This window comes from Pleuronectes platessa, chromosome 7, assembly GCF_947347685.1.
Source record: "Pleuronectes platessa chromosome 7, fPlePla1.1, whole genome shotgun sequence".
In the NCBI taxonomy this organism is placed as follows: domain Eukaryota; kingdom Metazoa; phylum Chordata; class Actinopteri; order Pleuronectiformes; family Pleuronectidae; genus Pleuronectes; species Pleuronectes platessa.
Window position 1 is genome coordinate 21,100,792 of NC_070632.1, and position 24,376 is coordinate 21,125,167.

The window sequence follows — 24,376 nt, forward strand, 5'->3', positions numbered from 1 at the left end:
TGGTCAGTGATCCAAAAAGAGATGACTATAATCCAGAAAAAGTTAGTTGTAGACTTTGTGATGCAAAATCTTTTCACAGAGCTTAGTGCAAATTCAAATTTGTTTTTCCAATCATCCAAGTTTCTTATGATGGATTTCCTTAATGCATTCTCCGTCCACTTTCAGACAGACTAGACATGGAACTTGTCAGAAGTACTTTTTCCACCATTTCCAACCCTGCTGCGAGTTGTCTCGGGCCTAAAAGGAGACAGTTCTGTCATCGGTGTCCTCATCTCTTTGTCGGCCACATTGTGCTTTACAGTGAGACATAATTGATTATGAAAAATTTGACTTCTGCATCAACAGATTAACACTGTAGATATTTTTAAGGTGTTTCTTGTTAACAGCTAAAGGTTAAAGGGAATCACTTTTAGAAATCCTAGCAAATATATTTTCAAACATAGTCCAACATATACACTCTTAGTCCAGTGGTTATAGGGCATACAAATAGTTTATATATAATGAATGACTAGAAATTGTTATATATCCTAACCAATATAATTTGGAGCAAGTAGAATGAAGTTCTAATAGAACATCTACGTATTAATTAATCTACTGATGATTAACTGTTAATCCATTTTGTTCACAGTAAATAACTTTAAAAGCTCATGTTATCACAATCGGAATCACGGCTCAACCATGCAGAGGCTTTTCATGATTGCGGCGGATAAACAAGGGCAAACAAAAAAAACTGAGCACACACATTTTAGCAGAAACATTTTTGTTTTCGCTAGAATTTGACAGACAACAACTCTGAGTTTGTGGTGCGTTTCATGGGTAACAAACATGCAAGGAAGCCTGACTTTGCACAGTAGCAGACCTGAAAGACTTAACCAACACTGGTGGCGGGTCGTAATTCCAGGCCCAACATCAGTATTGAGTTACAGTACACATCGAGACATCAGACACCTCATTAACTCTCTGGGGCAGTCTAATGAAAATGATCCCGGGTTAACCATACAGGGTTTTCCTGGCCGAAAATTACGCAAGCGTTGTACTGAGCTGTCTGCACACTGCGCTGGGACACAGACCAGGGAGCACAGGGACCCGGAGAGCTCCACTGCCTGGTCCAGAGTGTTCCTAGCCTGGCCACAGGGTCACCAAGCCCGGGGTAGGGAGCCACTCAGTCAGTTTATAGTGTTCAATTTAGGTATTTTCATACATGATGGGACTGTAAAAAAAAGTTTTACCATCTCTATTAGTGATGTACTGCTCCTCTCTGTGTCTATCATTCGCATGAATAAACGCGTGAACCCAGCCAAATCGAGCCTCCGGCTCACGGTAAATTGACTACTTTTACAAATTCTGTTGTTTTTACCCAGTCTGAGTTTACACATGTGTCCGATCACACTGTTAGTGTGTGTGTCTAGCTGTCTGCATGGCAGAGAGAAGAGAACGAGAGAGGCACTGTAACCTTTCTCTCAAGTCCCAGGTCTATCATACATAAGCTACACAATTTTTTTATAGTGATGGTGGCCAAGGACAAACGTGATCACTATAAGGGGTTTCCACTTTACTAGACTTTTATCGGGAGGTAGGCCGGAATTTGATGGAGGAAGCCGCCTTGTAATTATCCATGCAGGAACAACTCAGCCATAGCAAACGTGCACTCTTAAATAAAAAATATTTAATTACATAAATATTTATAAATCGTGAAGCTGTAGGGCAACAAATGGTGATTGACTGTACTTAAACTTCTAAAATCTTTAGGAGAATAATCTGTAGTCTTCCTTCCTATCAGAGGAAGATTAAGATTTTTTATTTAAACAGAAGCTGCACATTTTTATGGTAAAATGCACTACTAAAGTTGCTCCAGGCAAAACTGTTTGTGGGAAATGTTGAGTGGGGCTGTCATGCTGATCCAGCACTTACTGAGGAGATGAAGATTGATTTTAATGGGTTGTGACTTCTCAGCAACCTCTGACTGTAAGCTAAAACATTTTTGACTGTGTTGATGAACAAGATTTCCTCAGTACTTTGAAAATAGCATCATCGATGACATTCAGTGTCAACAGAAGCTCTAGGGTTTACATCAGCGGATCAAGCTGCTCTGAAAGCACATATCAACTTCTCCTTTCAATTAGGAAGTGAGTAGTGACTATCCCACGCACACTTCTGTCATCAAGTGAATTCGCAGGCTTAATAAATTCAGTTCTAGAGACAGACAGTCAAATAGACATTCTGTTTAGTTAGTTTTTCTTTGACTGACAGTTCCTTTCCAACATATTGGCAAGGTTTTGCTATAATGTATCTTCTCTCTACCTGCTTCCTCACTTCATCTTCCACAAAGCTTCCTCTGTTTCTGACAGTAAACAAGGTCAAAGGTGAGGAGACACAGAGCCCAGTGAGTCACAAATTTAACTGGAATCCATTTTGCATCCGTGCAAACATCCTCTAGCCCTACAATCTTCCTGGTATTTTGGGTGTTAAGTCTGCTCCAGCATCTCATACTTATGCTTAGGGTGCAATTATAGAGAATATAAAAAAAATGGGGCAGAGTCTTGAGTGGGATGGTGTGTAGGTGTGAGAGATGTACAAGAGCTCCCAGAGCACTTAAAGTCTGCAGAGGCAAGAGATATTTAAGTGGTAAAATGTACGGTACGTCCGGGCAAACTGTATGATCACATTTGCAGTGATGTTGAATCACAAAACAAGCTCAGATAGAATTGAGCCTGCAGATCATTTTCAAGAAACAGTGCAAGAACAAACAGGCATGAACACGCTCGACCAATCTGCAATGATAGGGCAAGCAAATTTTTTTTACTGTGTTTAAACACCACTCCCAAAAACTGAATCTAATTGACCGGCGTGTCAGCTTATTACATACTGTGCATCATTAATGTTAACAAAAACAAGGAGTTATTCGTCCCGAATAATATATTTTCAATCAAATCTGCTTCATGCTCTCCTTCACTCCTCATTTCTCTGCAGACTAATAAAGTTTGTAGCTTGATTCAGTTCTTACCATTTGATCTCCGGATTTGTTGATCCACTACATGAACCAAAAAACAAGTAACTCTGAATCAAGGAAACTACCCCTTTTTAAAAAAATTATGACGATAAGTAATATGAATCTGTTCTGCCTCAGACATGGCGACGTGAGGTAAATGACGCATGGACTCTCAGAGCCAGGTCTGAACAGGTATTGGTGCAGTGAGGCGTGACGACTGAACTGTAGATAGAGATATTTGTTTGACTTCTGATTATCTTTAACCTCCAACTTAGAGGCCGAATGAAGGGATTAGCAGCCAGTCACGGGCAGTCAGTGAGTTTAAGGTGGAAGAATATCGGGGGAGAAGAAAGGTGGACAGATGCAGTTAATTGACAAAGCTGAAGACATGAACTGAGAGACTGTCAGGACAGAGAATGACATGGTAAGTAATGGAAGAAAAAAAGTTAAACAGAAATTGAGGAGACTAAAACAGGAGAAAGAGAATGAGGCATATAGAAGAAGTAGTGTGACACATTTGATAGCCCTGTTCTGTTTTATTTGTTCCAATTTAAAGCCCTCTGCCCATCTGACCACATTTTACAGTGCACTCTTGCCAACGACAACAAGGCCTGGCCACTGCAGGCTGATGCACAGGGACACGCGTAAAAAACAGTTGGGGCACATTGCAAGTGTGACAACAGGGCAGATAAAATACTGTGCACCATTTTCTTTCCTGTCTGTTAATGAGGAGATGTTAAGTTTTGGAAGAAAATATATTTTTTATGTGGCTTGGAAAAACACTTCAGTCAACTTTCAACCACAGTGCGACTCAAACCATTGTTTCAGAGAATGTTGCTGAGTAGCTGAAAGTTTCTTTAAGCATTCAGAGCAATGGTTGAGAGGTGAGTTGTGTCTGGATCTGTACTGGAACTGATCAGCCAACATACGGGCCTTATTTACGGCAACAGTGTTATTAGCATAACAAAGTTATTAGTATCTATTTGACTCCAATAAAAACAGATTTACTGATAGGGAGTTGCAGCCTCACTGCAATAGAGTCATTGCTTGACAGTCAGTCATTATAATTGTTAAATGTCATGACATTATATCAACTCTTAAAGCAAAGTCCTGTCAGATTCCCATAATAATGTCCATGATTGCTTTTCCTCTTTGACACTTGTATCATATTCGAAAAGGTTTTCATTTTTAAGGAAACTACCATGCCCACAGATGCATAAAGTAATGTTGACATCACTAAAAAGGAGATAGATACACTACCAGGATTTGTATAGCTCAAGTAAGTTTTAAGTCGTGCAATCTAAATGCAAACCACTCAGCAACTTCAGCATAAAAACATTGGTCATTCAAGGAAAGTGAGGTGAAGGCAGTATTTTAGTTTTTTTTAAGGAGCAGGGCCAATCCTCGCAAACTTTACAGTGACCCCCTCAGCTGAGTGGTATCTGTATTCATGTTCCTACATCCTGCAGACATCGGAAGACTTTCTGTCTTGTTTTATTCTGTTGTTCTGTTTTGAATTGCATAGCTGTTATTGCAAATAGAACATACCAAGCTGTTGCTTCAAATTAAAAATCTTCCACCCACAGACTATTGGGGAAGCAGGTATAGGAAGTAATGTTTTATTTGCCCACATCACAGCATCTAATCACACTACTATAAAGTATGGCTTGGAAGAGGAATAGAAAACTTAGAAAAAGAAATACAGCATCGCTTTCTCCCAAGAGTAAATGAGTGCTGGCGCAGCAACTTCTGAGCGCACTTTGTTTTCGGTCATTTTGGTGTTGCTGGTTCCTGTTTATGACAACATGGGTGCTGACGGAACAAGCAGTGCAAGCAAACGCACACCAACCTCGCATAAAAAACAACTAGATAAAATATTAAGATGAGAGTGTAGAGGGGCAGATGAGAAGAGCGCTGAGCTAAAAGGGTTCAGGTTACACAGCATGGTAGTCTAACCTGCAAACGCAGGCTTGAACCAAAACATAACATATAGGCAAGTGTAAACAACAACTGTTTTATCCTTCAAAGGAAACTGAGACTGTGGAGGATATAGCTCGGAGTACAACTGAAGAAGTCGTCTTTGTCTATTCCAATACCACACATGCATTTTACAAGACCTCAACTAGAACAGTACAGTGATGTCATGGTCCATCATCTTTTTCAAACACCATGTTCCAATTCTGTCAAATTTCCTGGTTTTATGCATCCATCAGGAAATCAGCAAAGAAGGGCCTTGGGGCTGTAAGGTTAATTATCACCCTGGTGTGAGAAACATACCACAGAGAAACACTATATTCAGGAAGTGAACAATTTGAGATCAGCAGAAAACAGACACAACATCCAGAAGAATAGCATGTACACTATTTGTAAGACCTTTGTTAGGAATTAAGTATCTTGTAATCTACCAGCATGTGTGCTGAGATATGCACGTTTCTGATACAGGAGTGACTAAACATTTTCTATTCATTTCAGATTTGGGTGATACAAATTGACAACCAGACCCTGCTTGCCTAAACATCCTAAAGGAGCGATTCACTTCTGACAGAATATCTGGAGAGAAATTCTAATTAAACACAGAAAAGCATTAATTTCAAAGCATTGTCTCTGCGCCTCAAGCCATAGCTGCTAGCCTAATGACAGATGGTTGTTTGGTTTTAGGGGGAAAATGATTTAGATTTTTTAGACGAAACAATGCCCCATGCCACTTGCCCACAGCATTGTCCCAAATGAATTCTATAAATATTCATCACAAGAAATTAGATCACTCGTGTATTGCTTGGCAAAATTAATCACAAAATGTGGCCAAGAAAAATTGTGGGGTGAATCAGTGGGCAGATAGCGACAGTGAAGAACTTCATTACAGGGAGCAGATGTAGAGGGGATGCTTTGCCTGTTCTGGTCAATCGTCTCCCCTGACTAAACTTTAGGCCTGCTCACTCATGTTATATGAGCTGTGGTTGTATTTGATCATTTATTGTGCCACAAATAAGTGAGCCTATAGGCCATGCAGAGACAGATTGCAAACTTGTTAATCGACTTTTCAGGGTGTCAGCTACAAACCAGGTGGTAGGGTAAAACCATACTGGTCTGGATTGTAAGATGCGGTTGAGGAAATGGAATGACTAACACTGCAAATTTCTATTGAAATTCTCACTCAAAAGCTCAGCTTTTCTGCTTCATCAGAGCTGTGTGGCTGTTGGTTGATCAGATTTACGTAGCAGTGGTCTGACACTATTGGCAAACAATGCCTTAATTGTTATGAGATAATTAATCAAATTGTACTTCCAATCCTGATCATGACACGGGTACTTAATTATGTGACATGTGATGATTCTAACTGAGCCCTACCCACTGAGAACCAGTGAAATAGAGCAGTCAAAACAGCATTGAAATGTCTGAAAACTGCCAAAAATGTCTGAGGTCTCCAGAGCATTTCCTGTTAATAACTCTCCCTGCTAAATCACACCAAGATCCCGAAAAGGCCCAATTTCTGCAGAAAAAAACTGAAATCTCAAGAGGAAAGAAAATGTACTTGTGTTCCTCATTCTGACTTGTCTGCTGCTGTAACAACTGAGTTTCCCTGATGTGTGGTTCAGTAAAGTGTTATCTTATCCTACCTGATTGTTTGGTTTGTGCTGGGAGGAGGTCCCTGGGATGTTGAGCGAGTGACTCCTAGTGACAGCAGCTCCTGTTGATGCCCTCCTGTGCTGTGGGCGAACTGACAGTGGTGCTTTCACCTCCAGCGGGGAGCTGCTGTTACTACTGTTCCCTTCAGTCTCGAGCACTGCATCCCAAGGATCCCCTGCAGGTACTGGTACTGTCTGTGCAGTATCTCCTGACACCTGGGTCCCTTCCTCATTCTCAGCTTTATGCTTTGTCAGGGGGTCCAGATCTAACCAGTCAAAGTGATTGCCGCTAGAGGATTCCATCCCTGCTGGCTGCTGGGCTGGTGGGTTGGGTGCCAGCGAAGCTGTGCCCACTTGAGAGGAATCTAGGTCAGTGCTGGCCGATCTGCCATTCTTCAAGTATTCTGAAGTGCTGGCAATCTTGTCAAACAGTTTGGCCATCTCTGGGTCCACAGCTGGTTGTGGGAAGACCATGGCAGCAGCGGGCTGGATGGGAGTGAAGGCCATAAAGGATGGCTGCTGTGCTGGCAGAGCCATGAAGGGTGATATGGTTGGAGTGAAACCATTTTGAAAAGTGCCTGGTTTGGGGAATGGAGCAGAGGGAAACAATGGGGTGGGCTGATGGGTGGGAGTAGACCCACTAGAGCTTGATGGAGTGGACAGGACAGGTGTCCACTGACTGCCCTGGAAAGGTGAGGAGGTACAGGAATGGCCTCCAGGGTAAGAGGCACTGAGATTAAACCCCAGCAGCGACGAGGGTGTGGAGACTTTGCTATTACCCCCAAAGTTTTCATCCAGTAAGAGCTTTTCAAGTTCCTCATTGGTTAGCTTGTCCACATCAATATCCCGGAACTTGACCTGCTCTGCCTGCTTCTTGGTCTCTGGGAAAACAATGAGGTCCTTTTCTGGTTTCCTAACACAGGGTGAAGGATGAGGAGCAGTAGTGGTATATTTAGATGTTTTTGGTTTTGAGGAAGATGTGGATGTTGCATACATAGATGAGGGTGCTGAAGTTGAAAGAGTGGGCCTCTTCTCCTTTAGCAATTTTGCCAAAGCTTCTTCTTCCATTCGGAGGGCTTCCTCTTTACCCACAACCCCCTTTGGTTGGGGGACATCCAGCTTGAACCCATTACCACTTGATATCTGGGCCATTCTGTCAACTGGAGGGTGCCATGAGTATGATAGCTTTTAAGTCAGCGTGGCCAAAAGGCTTTGGAGCAGAGCTTTAAACACCTAAAAAAGAGGGAAACATTTGGTTTAGTTACACAAACACAAGAGGTGGTCAAACAGGTTCAAAGAAAGTTGTACATAATTTGTAATGTTTATGTCATCTAACAGCAACTGAAGGATGTTTTTTGGACAACCACTCATTCGATCAAATGTAGAGGGTGAAATGACTTTAAATCAATATCATTGTTTCCAACTTAGAAAACTTAAAATAAATATTATTACAATTGCTCATAATGCTTTTTTTTGGGAATGGCGCAATGTTTAGATAAATATAGAGCTGGAAAAAAACTTTGTTAGCAAATATATCTCTTAAATAGGATCCAAAACACTTATTAGGTTCAATAGGTTTCTTGTGTAACTAAATCAGGATGTCAAGATCTGTGGCGGTGTGGGCCAAAAGTGTGATAATTTGATACAAATTACTCCTGATTCTGTATGTGCAAAGCATTTTAGGATCACCATAGCACTTTAACAGCTATGAGTTTGCGCTAAGAGTTTAACTTGATTTAAATATAATCTGTATCATTTATTGTTTATAGTACAAGACGTGTGTCTGATGTCTATGTATAATATTGCTGTCAGTATGAATTTAACCATATTACCATGCTGTTCTGAGAACCAATGGTTATTATCAAACAAGGGACATTTTACATGGCCTAACTGTATGAAAACCCCATAAGCCAGTTTACATGAATCTGGAAACCACAGGGACAAATAATGAATTGACTGCATGCATATATAGTGCTATATGTGCCTTCCCCACAGATAAATTCATATTACATATGAATGAATGGGTTTGAGTGCTTCAGTCCACTGCAGCATGTGGGACAGGTATGACATGCTCTTAATCCAGAGCCACAGCCATCCAAGGCGCAGCTTCATCTGTTAATTGGCAGTTCTTTATCTCAGCCTTCCCTGGGCCCATGTTTCGATTGCTTATTGACTGGCAGCCATTTGTCACACAGGCAAGGCCAATAATTGCTTGGGTTGTTTTAGAGTCAAGGGCATCATCTAGGTCATACAACTAGAATGGGGTATATAACCAGCACGTTCATGGCGTTTAAATTGATTTGCTCACTCGCACCAAGCTCTCTTCCGTTAGTGCCCTACTGCGTCTTTCCCCTTGACAATGCAAGGTGCACAGTGCAGAAGGCTTACCATGTACCAAAACAGACCAAATCAAACAATTGCTAAAGGTGTTATTTAACCAGGAGGAGACATATGACTCACCTCACTTATTGGCTTGCAGTTAGCTTAAAAATGTGTGAGCTCCTTTATTTATTTCATCAATTAATTTGCCAATTCAGTTTAAATATAAAAAATACAGTCTAAGATATACCTTTTATAAATCCTACAGTGAAGTCATCAATCTTAGCTTGTTTTTGATCATCAGGAAGGAGCCTAAAGTATCGATTTCTAAAACATGAGAAACATTGGTGCAGAGATTGTTTTGTGGTCCTAAAATGACAAGGCGCCTTCTCAAAGCCACCATTCATCGAATGATCACAGCCCCAGAGTTGAGCGAGTTCCTTCTCTCTCCAGGCGTCACCGGCCTCTCCTGAGCTTCCCCTCCCATTGTGGTGAAGGCTGGCTCTGCTGGGGCTCAGGCTATCCTCGCACTATTGTGCAGCTGAGGAATTTGGCATGCTAAGCAGCCCAATGGGTCTCTCTCTCTCTTCTTCTGGCTTTCACTCCCTCTGTTAGCATTATGTTAGCATCGTGGCCCAAGATTGTCTTATCAGCTGTGCTAACACCAGCAGGCAGCGACAATGTGGCTGCATTCATTGAGCCTTTGACAAGGAGAGCTCAGTTCCAAAACTCTACCAGGAAAACAGCTTGGGGTGACTAAAAGCATAAAAAGAAGGAGAGAAGAAAGCTCGGCTCTTGGGAACCCATGTCAGTGATGGCTTTAGTCTCTGCAGAAATGTCACATGGTCTGACCAAAGTAGTTCCACGTTTTATTTTGTGCATAATAAGAATGTATGCAACAATGTCACTGTAAATCCATCAAAATCAAAAGATCAGAGCCCCTTAACTGCGTGGTTCAAGTAAACACATTGAGCACACACTGAGCGGCCGATGCTTCCTTATTTCATAAACTCAGGGTTAATCTGAGAAACAAGGCAGTGAAATTAAACTTCATGAACATCAATCAAGTTTCTCTTAACTGTTCTACACTGTGGATCATTACAGTTGATCTAATATGCTCCCACTTCAGGTAAGGCTGAGTTAAGTACATCAGGTCAACCTGTTCTATTTTAACTATACGTTCAACAGGACCCAAGCTTTGTTAGATAACCAAAACTATTTCTATAACGACCCTGATCCAAGATAGCCATATTGTTGAGGTCTATATATGGCAGCAGGAGAAATACAACAGATGAAACCCCCACATGAAGGAAAGGGAACTGCAGCCAAGACAAACACTGCAAAATCTGATCCACTTCGCCCTGGCAAAGTCCGGCAGGGCCCATGTCCTGCAGGACACATGAGCATGACATCCATACTCTACTGAGAAGACGATAGCTACTCTAACCATAAGCCTCCTGTGAAAATGCTTGCTTGTGTTTAAAGATTTAGGTATATAGAGGGGATAATATCAAATGAGAGTCTTGAGTTTTCGCACATAATTTGCTGGATGGTTTGACAAATCATCATGTCAACCATCATGATTTCTGAGTAGGGTGCACAATATAGATTTTTTCGGCTGTTATCGATAATGGCATGCTTTGCATGGCTGATACCGATAATAACTTCATGTTTCTTAAAAATAAGTTCATAGCCTATAGTTTATGCACACCTGAGGGTTAAATTGCAACATATAGTAAGCGGATATGGATGAATTAATATTCCATTGTGAACAGAACAAAAACAGTGTTTGTGGCAGCTGTAGCCCGTAGAGGCAATTCCACTGTCAACGGAAACTGCCACTAACATGTCAAAGCAACTGCCTTTGTTGCCGCACTGTCTGCAGCAACTAAAGCTGTTGGTGATTTAATCAATGAGATATATGATGGTTTATGAAAGTTTATTATATAGCTTGTTAGCTCTCGGGGGGATTGGTCTCAAAATAAATCAAGAAACGGTCCACCTCTATCAGGTCCATCTGCATGATCTTGGTGCCTATGGATAGGTAAGAACTCAAAGAGTTTATACACAGTATCAGTTACAGTGTGACAGATAATGTGTGTCAGCAAACTTGGATAAACCAATGTAAATTATTATTCTTGCCTTAAATTCTACATAAGATGGTGAATAGCTGTCTACAACTGTACCAAAGTAGATGGAAATGCCACAAAGGAACAAAGTTTTAGTAACAGTTATATTTATTCTCTCTAGGATGAATTAATGTATTCAGTGTTTTTGTGTCGCAATAAAGCAAAGAGAGACTCACAAACTTTTACTTTCCAATGCATATAAAACATTTACAGTTATATTTCCTATCATAAGTTGACATTTGCCTAAATGTTTTCCTAATGACGAGATCTCGCAGCATTCTCCAAGGACTCTTAGTTGAATACAGGAACATCCATCAGAACATTTAAAATAGACATATTGTTACTCCTTCATCTTCAATATATGTTAAATGAGTTGCAAACTTCTATATTGTAAAAGCATCAGAGCATATGCTAGACAAATGACAAACGAAGCTGTACACAACGAGCAGCTACTGACCTACTACTTTGCTAGTTTGCAAGTTAGTTCTCATGTATTCATTTCAGTATATGAATTAAGTGAACTGACAATGACTCCATGGACAGCAATATTGATACAGGCTGTTTTATCCTGATAAAATAACCTTTGCACATTTGTTGCAAATTGTAACAGAAAAGTGTGAAAAACGTCATCAATTAGCACAACCTGGCGCACTGTGTTTATCGGACGTTTTATCGGCTATAATTTCCGATTCCGATAAATAAATAATATAAATTTCCCATTATGGAGCCTATAACATATCGGACCTATATCGTGCATCCCTATTTCTGAGCACATATCTAATGGCATTAATTCACCATTAAAGCAACTCAAACTTCAAACAGCTGTGCAATAGTTCAGATATTGGCAATACACAGCGGATCAAAGTACAGGCCAACATCTTTAAAACAAAGATAAGTAACTAAAATAAGTAACCAGATCAAGTTAACAGTTTTGTTAAGTATGCTCTGCAGCTGTAGGGAAACGAGACAATAAAACCTGTGGCCATTCTCAGCTACACTTGGGCAGCACTTTGCCAATAAAAATAAGGGGGAAAAGCCCTTTGTTTTCCTGTTAGTACAGTATTCCATGTTAGATCATGTAGCTTTGAAACAGTTGTTAGAAAACTCTGATTGAATCATGTACCTGCTTTGATAAAATGCAACCAAAACAACAATAACACCTAGGGGCGGAGCCAGGGGTGGATCCAGGGGAGCACTGGCCCCAGCAAAGATCTGATTGGCTCCCCAAGTACCCCTGTCCATAGTTTTTTTCAACAGTCTAGTTAACAACAACGTTTTTTTGAAGTTCACAATGTGCGTGAACAATAAATCATTTTCAAAATATATTTAATGAAGTGTGGCTTTGCTCAAAGTCATAGAGCTAACAGCAAACAAGGAATGACTTGCATGTGCACCTCACTGAATCAGGAATTGTGCATGAATTTTAGGCATTTAATTGGCCCCTCTGTGCAAATCGTGGCCCCTTAATGGCCCCTGATTTAGGAAAATTCTAGATCCACCACTGGAAAAAACAACAATAGTTTCGCAATTCTTTAAACTGCAAGACCTGGAATTGAACACAAACCTGCACATTTGGTGATTTGGTGCCTCTCTATGTCGGACAGTTCATCTACACAGACCTCAGATCACTTATTCAGACTATATAAAGTTCAGTCTTGCATTTTAAATTAGATAAAAAGCTAATTTCTACGTGCGATGTTGTGGAAAAACAGTGTGTTCATGTGCTCACAGGGGCTGATAGCACTGGGGTGTTGTGCTCGTATCAAGTATTCAACACACGGATATGTGATAGTTTGTCATGATAACACAAACTGAAAGTAACCAGGACAGCGCGATGACATCGAGCTGATGTTTTCGCTTTAAAAACACACAGCATCTGGCTTCAAATCTTTCTAGGAGCCAACCTGGTAAATAACCAACCTGTCGGCTGATGCTCACCTGACACCAACTGATGCGTCGAGTGTCGTTCAGCGATCTACTGCTGTCCTCACGACTCTTCAACCAAGAGCTAGCTGCTTGTTCGTGAGAGTTAACGACATTTCAACACGTCACATCAAAGTTATGAGGCCAGAAACCCCGGCGAACCGCATCAAATGTCACTTCTGGACACTTTTGGTAGCGCTCGGTAGCAACTTTAACTTTGTTGGATGCTAAGTTTAGCGGCTAAAGATCGCAAAACTGCCCACAAAGTGGAGGAGCCCGTCGCTCACGGGAACACAAAGGCGGACTGGGGTTAGCTACACGGGAATAACTCCGATTAGTGCTCCGGACTCTGAGAGAGACAGTGATTTAATAATTTAAAAGTAACCAGGGACTGTGCTCCGCTCCTGTCGACCGCTCACAACAAGGAAGAGGTGCGGGGTCTGTGCGTAGGGACCGGGCTGAGCACGACGGAGCGGCCGCTTCCACTCGACCGCGGGGGGGAACTTTTCCACACTCATGTCCACTGCACCGGAGGTTTGTCTTCTTACCTTTCAGCGGTGTGGCGTCTGGAGCCATTTTTCCTGCAGCTGCATTTTTTTTCCATCCACTTGCACCGAGACGACGTCAGTTCCTGTCGAGGTGGTCGGACGGAGGTTGGGTTGGATCGCGCTTCTGCCACAGTGGGGCGCTCCACCGCGGGTTGCACGGGGGAGCAGCGCCATCCTGCGGGCAGCAGCAGCAAGTGTACGGACCAGAGAATGAAAGTAAAACTGGCAGGGACTTTCATGCTGAGTGCAGGAGGAAGTACCCACATCTTTCACTGAAGTACAAATACTCGGTCACAAGTATATAAAAACACATTCAAAATGCTGCCTTTGCAAAAGTGCATAATATTTGTATACAGAATGTACTGAAAATGTGTGTGTTACCAAGTACATTTACTTAGTTACTGCACTCGAGTTCATTTAGCATGTACCTCTACTTACAGTAGATTTATTTGCGGGTACCTTTCACTTTTACTCCACCACATATATCAGCAGATATCTGCATTTTCTATTTCACTCAATTTTTTACGATACATTGCTTCACTTGTTCACATTGTTTAAAAGTAACCAGCGATCACAGTGGAATCGGTCCATTGAGCCCATCCCAGCAGGCAGGTAACATTAGACTCTGCCTCCTGCACTCACTGGTGAAGAAACACCTCAACTGGATTGAAGAGACTGAGACTCAGCCAAAATCACCATTAAAGTGAGTTCAGTAGCATCATCGCAGTCTTCAGCAATGTGAGAGTTTGTGCTCTTTTTGTAATAAACCTTATATGCACTGGGGAAAGTTATTGATGTAGTTGACCTTACTTACTTTTAATCAAGTAGAAAAGTTAATGTGTTGCTTTTACTTTTACTTTGGTACATTTTGTCCCTTTGTCTAAATTAACTTTAACTCAATTAAAAAGTCATTGTAATGATGTTGTGTTACAAGTGAGACACTCAATGGTGGAAAGTAACCAATACTTTACCTAAGTGCATTCTTGCAGTGCTTGCACATTTATTGTGTTTCAGCTGCTTTACTCTTCTACTCCAAAACATTTAATTTTGTATTTACATTTAATTAATTGCTTTAATTATGTTCCAGATTCAGATTAATGATACATAACAATGTACAAACCAGTTAAAGTCATCATATCTGGAGCCTAAAGTATGCCATTGTCAAGATAGGCTTTCAAAATACACAATTCTCAACAAGAAAATAATTACACAACAACATTCAACACAATCAATGCACAAAACATAAACACAGTTATTTGTGTTATAACACAATCACAGCAACATTCATACAATACATTTGCCAGAAATGCTAAATACATTTACTTAAGTACTGTAGTAAAATACAGTTTTAGGATACTTACATACTTTTACTCTACTACACTTCAAATAATATTCAACTCTATTTGTCTAAACAGAGTTTACAAAGGGCTTTTACAACAAAGCAAAAGTCAAATTCAAGAGAAATAACAATCTGAAGGAAGCAATGTGACAGGAAGGCCAGACATATACATTGACGTCATTTGCCATCAGCGCCCCTGATGGCAAAAGCCTGGTCACCTTTAATTTTAAGCCTCGACTTTGGAACAGCCATCGGGGCTAAGATGTCAAGTAAAATCTTCAAATCAATTCTAAAATGGACAGGAAGCCAATGGAGAGAGGGAAGGATAGGGGTGATGTGATTTCGTCTGTTAAAACCAGTATTCAAAGGGAAGTATCAGCTGCTGTTACATAACTAGTTACATTAAAATATACAAACTTAAAAACTGAATGCATCAGTGTGAATTACAAGGAACAGTCTATCAATGTGAGGGGGCATTTTGTTTAATAAGGGTAAAGTACCCATTTCAGTGTCAGAACATAGTTAACATTTTGAATACAGTTGAAGTGCTGTTAGTGCCACACACTGCATCCTCCAAAATGAAGAATCAGCACCTCTTCAAAACATTTACAACAATAAGTGAATTATAACCTGGAGGGAGGATTTTGTATATTGTTGTCTTAGATGCCCTTAGTTTTATAGTCAAGTGTAATTTACAAACTGACAACTGAGTTTATCTTGTATACATTGTGAATGGAAGCTCTGTAATGATGCAACCAATGAGACTGAATACACTTTTTAATTTTGGGCTATTTCTACTCTTTGTGTCCTTTTTTAATAAGTGGGTAGAAAGGGTGCTGCCTGCATTTTTCAGGGAATAACATTAACTCTTATAACAGGCTTAATGATTTATTATTCGTAGCCACGTGCTGTCGCGTAACACATTAGTGTTGCTATCAGGCGCTAACTCCGCCCTCGCGGGAGGGACTCTGAGCGCCACGTACGGTTTGGCTCAACGCACCTTAACATGGGGACGAGCAGATTACGCTCTGACACGCTGTGACTAACGGGCCCAGCGGCCAATCAGCTCTCAACGCGACTGTCGTACTGAGCACGTGCATCTTCTTCTGCCCAATGGGAGGCTGCGGGGGCGGGCCGTTGCCATGGTGAACATCACCCCCCCTGTAGGTTGTGGCCACGGCAGACTTGTATTAGTGGTGGACATGGATGTATTATAAGAGCTGCTACATGACAGCTGTAAACAAACTACACCCGGTGGAGATTCAGCTCACCAGCTCAAAGTACGTGTCGCGTTACTGCTAACTTCACATGCACTCTGTTTGTTATTGACATTTACCAGCAAAGGAAAAGGCTTATTTTGTAGCTTTTTGTACCTCTGTGGGATTAGGAATTAGAAACCTTAAACAACTTGTTATTTACATGGCACCACCAGCCGGTTTATGTGCTCGTGAGTTGCAGGTCTCAGACAGAGGGGTTGTTTGAAAGTAATCTTGCTGTTTGGTCGTCCACCTAACACGTGTGCTGCACAGAGAGACAGGATCAAATCAAATCAAATCTATTAATCCCAAAAGAAATTCTTGTGCCAGCTTGCTCCAAGATCACAGTACAGTGGAATAACAGAATAGAATAAAAATACATGTCGCAGTAAATATAAAAAGTCGATTATAAGTGGAATTCAAAATATATGAATAAATAGATCCTTTTCAGATAAAGCCAAAATTGCATAACCTCATCTCACATGGTGCCTGAGAGAAGTTGTGGCCTGTGCACCTTTTGCAATACTTGAGAAATGAAGGGGGTTGGCTATTGTAAAGACAAACATATGGGTCGGACACCGGACACACAAGCCTTATTTCTTCTACCTTATTAGGCAATTTTTGTTTATTTAATGTAATTTCATACCAAATTAACTCCCGTTTCATTTTTCTGTTTCTTATTAAATGTATGTAACCAGATGGTGAGCAGCAAAGCTTCTGCCCGCTGTGGGCTGGTTCTGCTGAGTTTGTGGCTGTGTATCCAGTCAGTGCCTATCAGTGTGGACAAGTCCAAAGAGAAGCGTGATGCGGACGAACTGGAGCCGCCACAGAGTGCTGTGAGTCATTATTTCAGTGTGTCACACACACGGACATTTCTCTTAAATCATAGCAAACAACGGCAATATCAGGAATGAGTTGCACCCCCCCAAAAATATACAATGTCAATGCATGTCAATAATCGATAATGTATATCCATAATGCCCATGTGAAGTTAGGTATTAAGAAGTTAAATGTACATTTTAGTCCTCTGACAACCAACACTGTGTGGTTTGGTTTATGCCTCAGGAGACCGGGCTGCACTATGACCGCTACCTCAGAGAGGTCATTGAGTACCTTGAGAAAGACCCCCACTTTAAAGAGAAGCTTAAAAATGCCAACATGGATGACATCAAGGTAAATGGCTTCTTACTCGCTAAACACATTTTCAAGCCTGTGGCAAGAGCATGTTTGTATTGAGCTGTGGCGTGTTGATTTTGCGCCCACAGCAAGGCAAACTCTCCAGAGAGCTGTACTTTGTCCACCACAATTTTCGGACCAAGCTGGACGAGCTGAAGAGGGAGGAGATGAACAGGCTGCGGATGCTTATCAAAGCCAAACATGATGTCCAGGGGGAGAATGGTGAGTGATCCTCCATGTACTGTGGACATCAAGTAAAAGTAAAAGTTTTTTTATAGAGCACCATTAAAACAACCACCATCGAACAAAGTATCGAACAAGCTAAAATATAAACAAATTGATAAAATGTATATCAAAACAGAGTTCCAGTGACTAGACACAGCCACTGCAAAGGCTTCTGTTTTTTAAGACTATAGATCTCTCAAGTATCAGGTTGGCTGACCTCAGTGTTCAGGACGGAGTATGAAGATGCAGCAGTTGGATTAAATAAAGTTTTTCCAGCCATTTGAAATCTTAAAAAAATACAATACAATTTTAAAACCAACCCAGAATTTAAAGGGTAGCCAATGAAGAGAGGCCAATACTGGTATAATGTGACACAAGCAAACTTCTGCTTCTTGACACTTTACAAGATGTTCTCTAACACAGAGTGTGCGGCATGGTCACTGTCAGATGGAGGATCAGGCTCTTGAGACACGAGAACATGATGCAATACTCCAACTACCTCAACTCACAGTGACTTGTAATCTCTCCAACTGCCGAATGACACGTTAAATAAAATAAGATAAAGGAAACACAAATATTAATAAAAGTGAAGTTAAAGAACAAAAGTCAACAATTAAAAAAAAAATGATGGTCAGAGACATCATGACAAGACAAGGAGCAACTTGGACAGGATGTGTGGAAACATTTTAGAGATGGGGTTGTATCAATTCGATCATGCTGAAAAACGAATTTGCAGCTACTCACTTAGACTGAGCTCTTTCCCAGAGTTTATTTGAAATGAAGCTTGAGTAAACAAAGCCGGTGCACAGAAGAACTGCTGAAGCACGTAATGTCTTAGGACAACACATGGGAACGAGTGAGTCAGTTTATTGAATGACACAACTGTTTTATATTGTATTATATTATATTATATTATTTAATATTATGTTATATTATGTTATGTTATGTTATGTTATGTTATGTTATGTTATATTATATTAATCACCTGTTAACTAGCAGTTATGCACAAAAATACCTTGCCTCTGTAACACAGAAATATCTCAATTTGGGATATAAAAAAAAGTCCATCCACCTACTTCCCTATCCACCTACATCGACTTTAAAGGTCAATAAATGAATAATGATAATCAGGATTAATTCATTATTCCCTCCCTTGCAGGTCGTACACTGAACCACCAGGCCCTGCTCAAGCAGTTTGAGCACCTCAACCACATGAACCCAGACACGTTTGAGGTGGACGACCTGGACCGCCTCATCAAATCGGTACAGTTAGAGAAGGAACAACTCCTGACCGCTGTTTGCTACATTTGTCAGCCTCCCACACATACACAGGACAGACACACACACACACATCATTAGCATACATACTAGTTGGGTATCCCATAGTTACATTTCAACGCTTTGTTGGGAGTCAATGGTTTTACCTACTTTTCGTCCCATGTTTGTTGCGACCACATTTTGTGGGTACTGTAGAGCTGTTTCTATTGTGAAAATGCATCACAGGACTTACGTATAATTACAGTAATACAGTATAATACAGTAATCTCAGTGAAGAGCACCTTTTTCTTTGCTAAAATTAGAATGCATGAGCCTATAGAGAATTCCAGGTTTCAAACATGACGTGATTCTTGGGAGTGTTCACATGTCAGCATGTTAGGTATTCTTAGCTTTATGTCCTTTGTTGGAGAGAACTAGCTCACCAGAGGTATATTCACTGGGTTTAAGAGACTGGATTGAGAAAGGGGAAGCCAACTCACTGAGTTTGCATGACTCTTTGCTTTACACAGAAGTGCACTCAAGTGCATGTGTGATCTGACTTTAAACTGCATGGTTTTCATTTTTAGTAGTGTCGTTATGCCTTGGGGACTGCTCGGTAAAATGCAAACAATATTGAAGGTTTGCTTGTTGATAAAGGCCTTTACTTGAAACTGTAATGTATTTCATGGGAGTACCTGGGTTAACTCCCTATAATAATTAGTCAGGTGTAGACTGAACTTTGCCATTTTGGTTCATTTTAGGGCAATGACTTGTGTATTTGAACTATTATTGACAGGTGGCTGTGGCTCAGGAGGTAGAACAGGCCAGTTACAAACCAGACAGTTTGCTCAATCACGGGCTCCTTTATTCTGGGTGCTGAAGTCACTAAACCCCCAAATTGCCCTGGACGGCGACAGGAAGTGCTGCACATATATATATTGAATCAATGTGTTTGCGAATGGGTCAATAGTCAGGATCCATTTGTAATTTTCTATACTTCAGCTCTACAACACCAAACAGCTGGTTTTAGATTCCATGTCAACAAACCAATCCACCACTGTGCCAAAAAATAATTTGTTGGAATACTAGATAAACTCTGTGGTACTTTCTCTGATTAGTACCTGATCAGCAGCCATTAGACACATTGTGCATATCAGCTTTGTACAATTTGTGTAATCTTTACTGCATGAGGTAAACATGAAGAGCAGGTCGTAGATTGTTCCAGCATTTTGCCTGGAGCAGAGGCTGAGCTATGGAATAAAAAATTCATTCTGCCAAGCAGTGGGCTTCTGACCGCGCCTCCTGTGTTCTGACAGAAAGAATCAAATTCAATCAAGGTATGAATTCTCTCTTCTTCTTTTTTTCATTCGTAGGCAACCAAAGACCTGGAGAACTTTGACAAGGACCGTCACGATGACTTCAAGAGATATGAGATGATGAAGGAGCACGACAAGAGGGAACATCTGAAGAACTTGAGTGAGGAGGACCGCAAGAAGGAAGAGCAGCATTATGAGGAGATGAGGAAGAAACACGCTGACCATCCCAAAGTGAATCATCCAGTAAGTCTCCTGCTGGAGTTACCCTCATTAGAAAATGCACCAGAGGCTGAAACTCCTTTACTTAATTAGCAGAAGCCTCAGCTATTACTTTCATGACCTTTGGTTTTAATCTGAGTTATTAGATTGAAGAACGATGTGGACAACTGAACAGCAGTATTCAGACAACCTGTGTGTGTGTGTGTGTGTGTGTGTGTGTGTGTGTGTGTGTGTGTGTGTGTGTGTGTGTGTGTGTGTGTGTGTGTGTGTGTGTGTGTGTGTGTGTGTGTGTGTGTGTGTGTGTGTGTGTGTGTGTGTGTGTGTGTGTGTGCGTGCGTACAGGGCAGTGAAGACCAGCTGAAGGAGGTGTGGCAGGAGGGCGACGGTTTGGACCCACAGGACTTTGAACCCAAGACATTTTTCAAACTCCATGGTAACCACAGATGCCATATTTGCCAAGACCATCTGTTCAGAAATAGTCTATCGATACATTTCAGTACCACTAAGCCATAAGATTAATAACATTAATCTAATACAACAAACTCCTTAATGAAACTAGGTATGAATGAAATGGCCTGTTCATTCCAGTCATTTGTTTTGTGTTTCAGACAGTAATGGAGATGGTTTCTTAGATGAGACTGAGCTTGAAGCTCTTTTCACTAAAGAGGTATTTACAATATGCTTGTGTATTTATGTCTAACTGCCCTGGTTCTGCATCATTTAGGATAAGGTCATATTTAAACGAAGAAGCCTTTTAGATCAAATTTCTCTGTGTTTTTGTCTTCAAGCTTGAAAAGGTGTACAACTCTGAGAATGAAGAAGACGATATGGTTCAGATGGAGGAGGAGAGACTTCGCATGAGAGAGCACGTTATGAACGAGGTGAGCTGCCACAGTAACAGAGCAGATGTGGGGGGTTATGTTCAGTCGTGCTGCATGGTGACAAGCACCTGACACAGATTCAATTTCCAGCTTAGCCAGGGTCTTTCTGTGTGGAGTTAGCATGTTCTCCACATGTCGGCGTAGCTTGTTACCCTGCACTCCGGTTTCCTATACCTGTGACAATACCTGTGTTGATGTTCAGGTGGACACCGATAAAGACAGACTCGTGTCAATGAGCGAGTTCATGGCGGCCACTCAGAAGGAGGAGTTCCACGAAAAAGAAGAGTGGGAGGTAAGAACTCTTTTCTTCTTCTGTTTATACAGGACAGTTGGAAAGATGATTTTTGTGTCTCTGGCTCTGAATTTCCTTTTGTTCTTTCATTCTATTCATTACATCTGATCATTCCCTGCCCTCCACCCTGCCCCTGTCTGCACAGACTTTAGATAATAACCCCTCATACACGGAGGAGGAGCTGAGGGAGTATGAGCAGCAGCTGACCAACGAGAAGAATGACATCAACAAGAAGTCGGCCGAGCTGCAGACACAGAGGGAGGAGCTCGAAAGGAAACAGGAAGAGCTTAATGCTCAGAAGCTGGGGCTACAGCAGGTAGACTGAAAAAACAAAACAATCAAAACATTATATAGATGAAACACAATCAGGATTTTAGTAGTCTGCACTCAATAACCACAATGTCACACATAGTTCTAATTCATGATATGCATGGTTTGTTTGCATATGACATATTCACTTTCTCGTAAACAGTGCTGATGAGATGCACCCACACAATACTGTATTCTGTTTACGATGCACTTTAGTGCAAGCACAATATACAAACTAATATATATATTTTGATATTTGCATACAGTAGCATATACATATAGCGTGGGGGTTCCCACTTATTTTGTGATTCTCTCACATTTTCTCTCCTTTTCTCTCTCCTCAGGCAGTAGAAGAAATGGATAGAATAAAAGCCCAGAGCACAAACGCTGAGGTCAAACGTAAGTATCACATTTCAATGAGTCTACAGGCTAAAGACACTTCTCTAACTTAAAGATTGTGGCCTGTCATTATCAGACTCATGATCACCTCCCCCAAGGAGGTTACGTCTGTCATATGTTAATAAGCATGACTACACAAAAACTACCGGACGGATGATCAAAAAACTTGGTGGAAGGATGTGGTTTGGAGATCAGGGAAGAACCTATGAAATATGTGATGCAGATGTGGATCAGGGGGCAGATCAAGGAATTTCTTTTCACTTTCTTTAAACGTCCAGTTTGTAAGATTTAGTGGAAAGGGATCTAATGACCGAAATTGGATATAAAATAATCCTAGTGATGCTTTCACGAGTCTGTTTCATCGAAATTATACAAATTGTTGTTTAATTTACCCTAGAATGGGCCCTTTATATTGAAATACTTTATTTGTACATCAGGGAGGGTCCACTTTACGGAGGCCCTTATGTTTCTTGCAGTAGCCCAGACTGGACAAACTAGATAAGGCATTTTTCAAAATTTTCATTGATTTTTCTGTGTATAATTCATGGATCTTGATGAAACAGTCAGGCATGTTTAGAGAACTGATAGTAATGAGTGTGTGCAATTTTGTGCAGATCCAAATAAAAAGTTGGGCCATTGTGACTCTCCTGCAGGTGAAGGTGACGCAGCACCAGTTATACCAGGAAACAACCAGCCACTGCCCCCTGGTCACCAGCAGCAAGATGTACCAGTGCCAGGACACTCCTAGCAGGTCTCACCCCTCTGCCAGCTGCAGGGATGCCACTGACCGTGTGTGCATGTGTATGTGTGAGTGTGTGTGTGTTTGTGTTTATCCTTAAATCATTCCAATTTTCTTTTTTCTATTTAGAATTTTTTCAAAACACCACTGGACAGAAACATGCCGTCACATTAAGAGCATGTGAGAAAGTCTGATTTTAGGCCTTAAATTCTGTCAATTATGTCATTATTCCTCTTGTTGGTGGATTCGACTTGAAATGTAAAGCTTGTTCATTTTTTCTGTGTTCACAATCAACTCTTTTGTTTTTGTCGTATTGATGTTTTGTCACAACTAGGACTCTGTTCTCCATGGGGAGTGTAAGGGAGGAGGCCCTGATAAGTGAATGTTTTGTTTAGTTTGCACTGTAGTTTATTGTCACTGCTACTGTCTCTAAGACAAAAACACAGCTTCTTTTTTTTTTCAGGTGAAGAGAGCTTAGTATTTCAGAAATAAGTCTATGTTTTATATATGTCACCACGGAGTTCATGTAGAACTACTGGCAAATGAATGACATGGTCCTGAAGAGTTTTCATTTTCCATATGGATACAGCAATTCAAGTTACATTTTTCTTAAAGACTTAAACTTAAAGCTTTACCTATTAAATGTTACATTGGTAATAAGGTTTCATTTCAAAGTATCGTGTTTAACAAAATTCAATATGATCTTGACCTCCAAAATCTCTTTACTATTTTATGAGACTTTAATGAGACTGCAACAATTAGACACAGATCATCAAACATTGTTCTCTTTTGGATTTTTCTCACTAGCAATGAAACTCTTACATGTATTGAAAGCAGAAAAAAAAATTCACTTGTATTTTCTATATTTCCTCCCATGGACCAGATGATTGAAGTACATATTTATTTTACAGATGAAGTTACATATATTATATATTTAAATTACTGCAATTGTGCTGGTTTTAGAGTGAGTATGTGAGTTCTGAATTGGTTGTTTACAGTGTGCTTTTGTCAGTGCTTGTGAGTGCATGTGTTCGAATCTGTGTCATTTTTCAAAATGGTATAATTTACCTCTTCTCTACATCAACTCTACACTCTATATCAACTTAGCTTGGGAGTTTAATCCAAGAGTCACATGGTCAAAAACAGATTTCAAAACAGTCATATTTTAAGGGTAATGCAACAGATAAGAGATAAAATCAGGATGCAAAGACAGATCTTTTGAGGTGCAGGTAAATCTCTGTCTTCCTTTATAAAAGCAGTCAAATCTGTCTGCCTCCCAACATCTGTAGAGCCCAGTTTACTTCAAGTTTTATTTATTTATTTGAGGATTTGAATGTGGACAATAAAGTGAATGAGCCTGCAGTTTGGAGGGTTGTCTCTCTTTAATACGCACACAAGTGCACACACAAACACACTCACACCCCCCCCCCCCCC

The 24,376-nt window shown here is 40.7% G+C and overlaps 2 protein-coding genes across 4 annotated transcripts in view; one reads left to right on the forward strand and one right to left on the reverse strand.

Annotated features, from left to right (window-relative positions):
* pik3c2a (phosphatidylinositol-4-phosphate 3-kinase, catalytic subunit type 2 alpha) overlaps nucleotides 1-13,660 on the reverse strand; it is a 40,468-nt gene extending 26,808 nt beyond the window's left edge. The window contains exons 1-2 of one of the 2 annotated variants that reach the window (XM_053426719.1): nucleotides 13,535-13,660; nucleotides 6,607-7,848 (exon numbers count right to left, since the gene is read on the reverse strand). In XM_053426719.1, coding sequence (XP_053282694.1) covers nucleotides 6,607-7,767 — 1,161 coding nt within the window. In that variant the 5' untranslated portion in view covers nucleotides 7,768-7,848; nucleotides 13,535-13,660. Of the gene's footprint in view, nucleotides 1-3,004; nucleotides 3,148-6,606; nucleotides 7,849-13,534 lie in introns of those variants that run through there. The other variant, XM_053426720.1, reaches the window with a different exon arrangement.
* Nucleotides 13,661-16,019: 2,359 nt separating this feature from the next.
* LOC128444323 (nucleobindin-2) lies at nucleotides 16,020-24,304 on the forward strand. Of its 2 annotated transcripts, none has more exons than XM_053426721.1 (13): nucleotides 16,020-16,153; nucleotides 16,828-16,965; nucleotides 17,195-17,302; nucleotides 17,395-17,527; nucleotides 18,690-18,793; nucleotides 20,161-20,346; nucleotides 20,665-20,755; nucleotides 20,931-20,989; nucleotides 21,111-21,203; nucleotides 21,406-21,495; nucleotides 21,641-21,811; nucleotides 22,149-22,203; nucleotides 22,818-24,304. In XM_053426721.1, the coding sequence occupies exons 2-13, from the start codon at nucleotides 16,828-16,830 to the stop codon at nucleotides 22,949-22,951; spliced, it is 1,362 nt and encodes a 453-aa protein (XP_053282696.1). In that variant the 5' UTR covers nucleotides 16,020-16,153; the 3' UTR covers nucleotides 22,952-24,304. The 2 variants fall into 2 exon arrangements, with proteins under 2 accessions (XP_053282696.1, XP_053282697.1); XM_053426722.1 differs by having other exon boundaries at nucleotides 22,857-24,304.
* The last annotated feature ends 72 nt before the right edge of the window (nucleotides 24,305-24,376 follow it).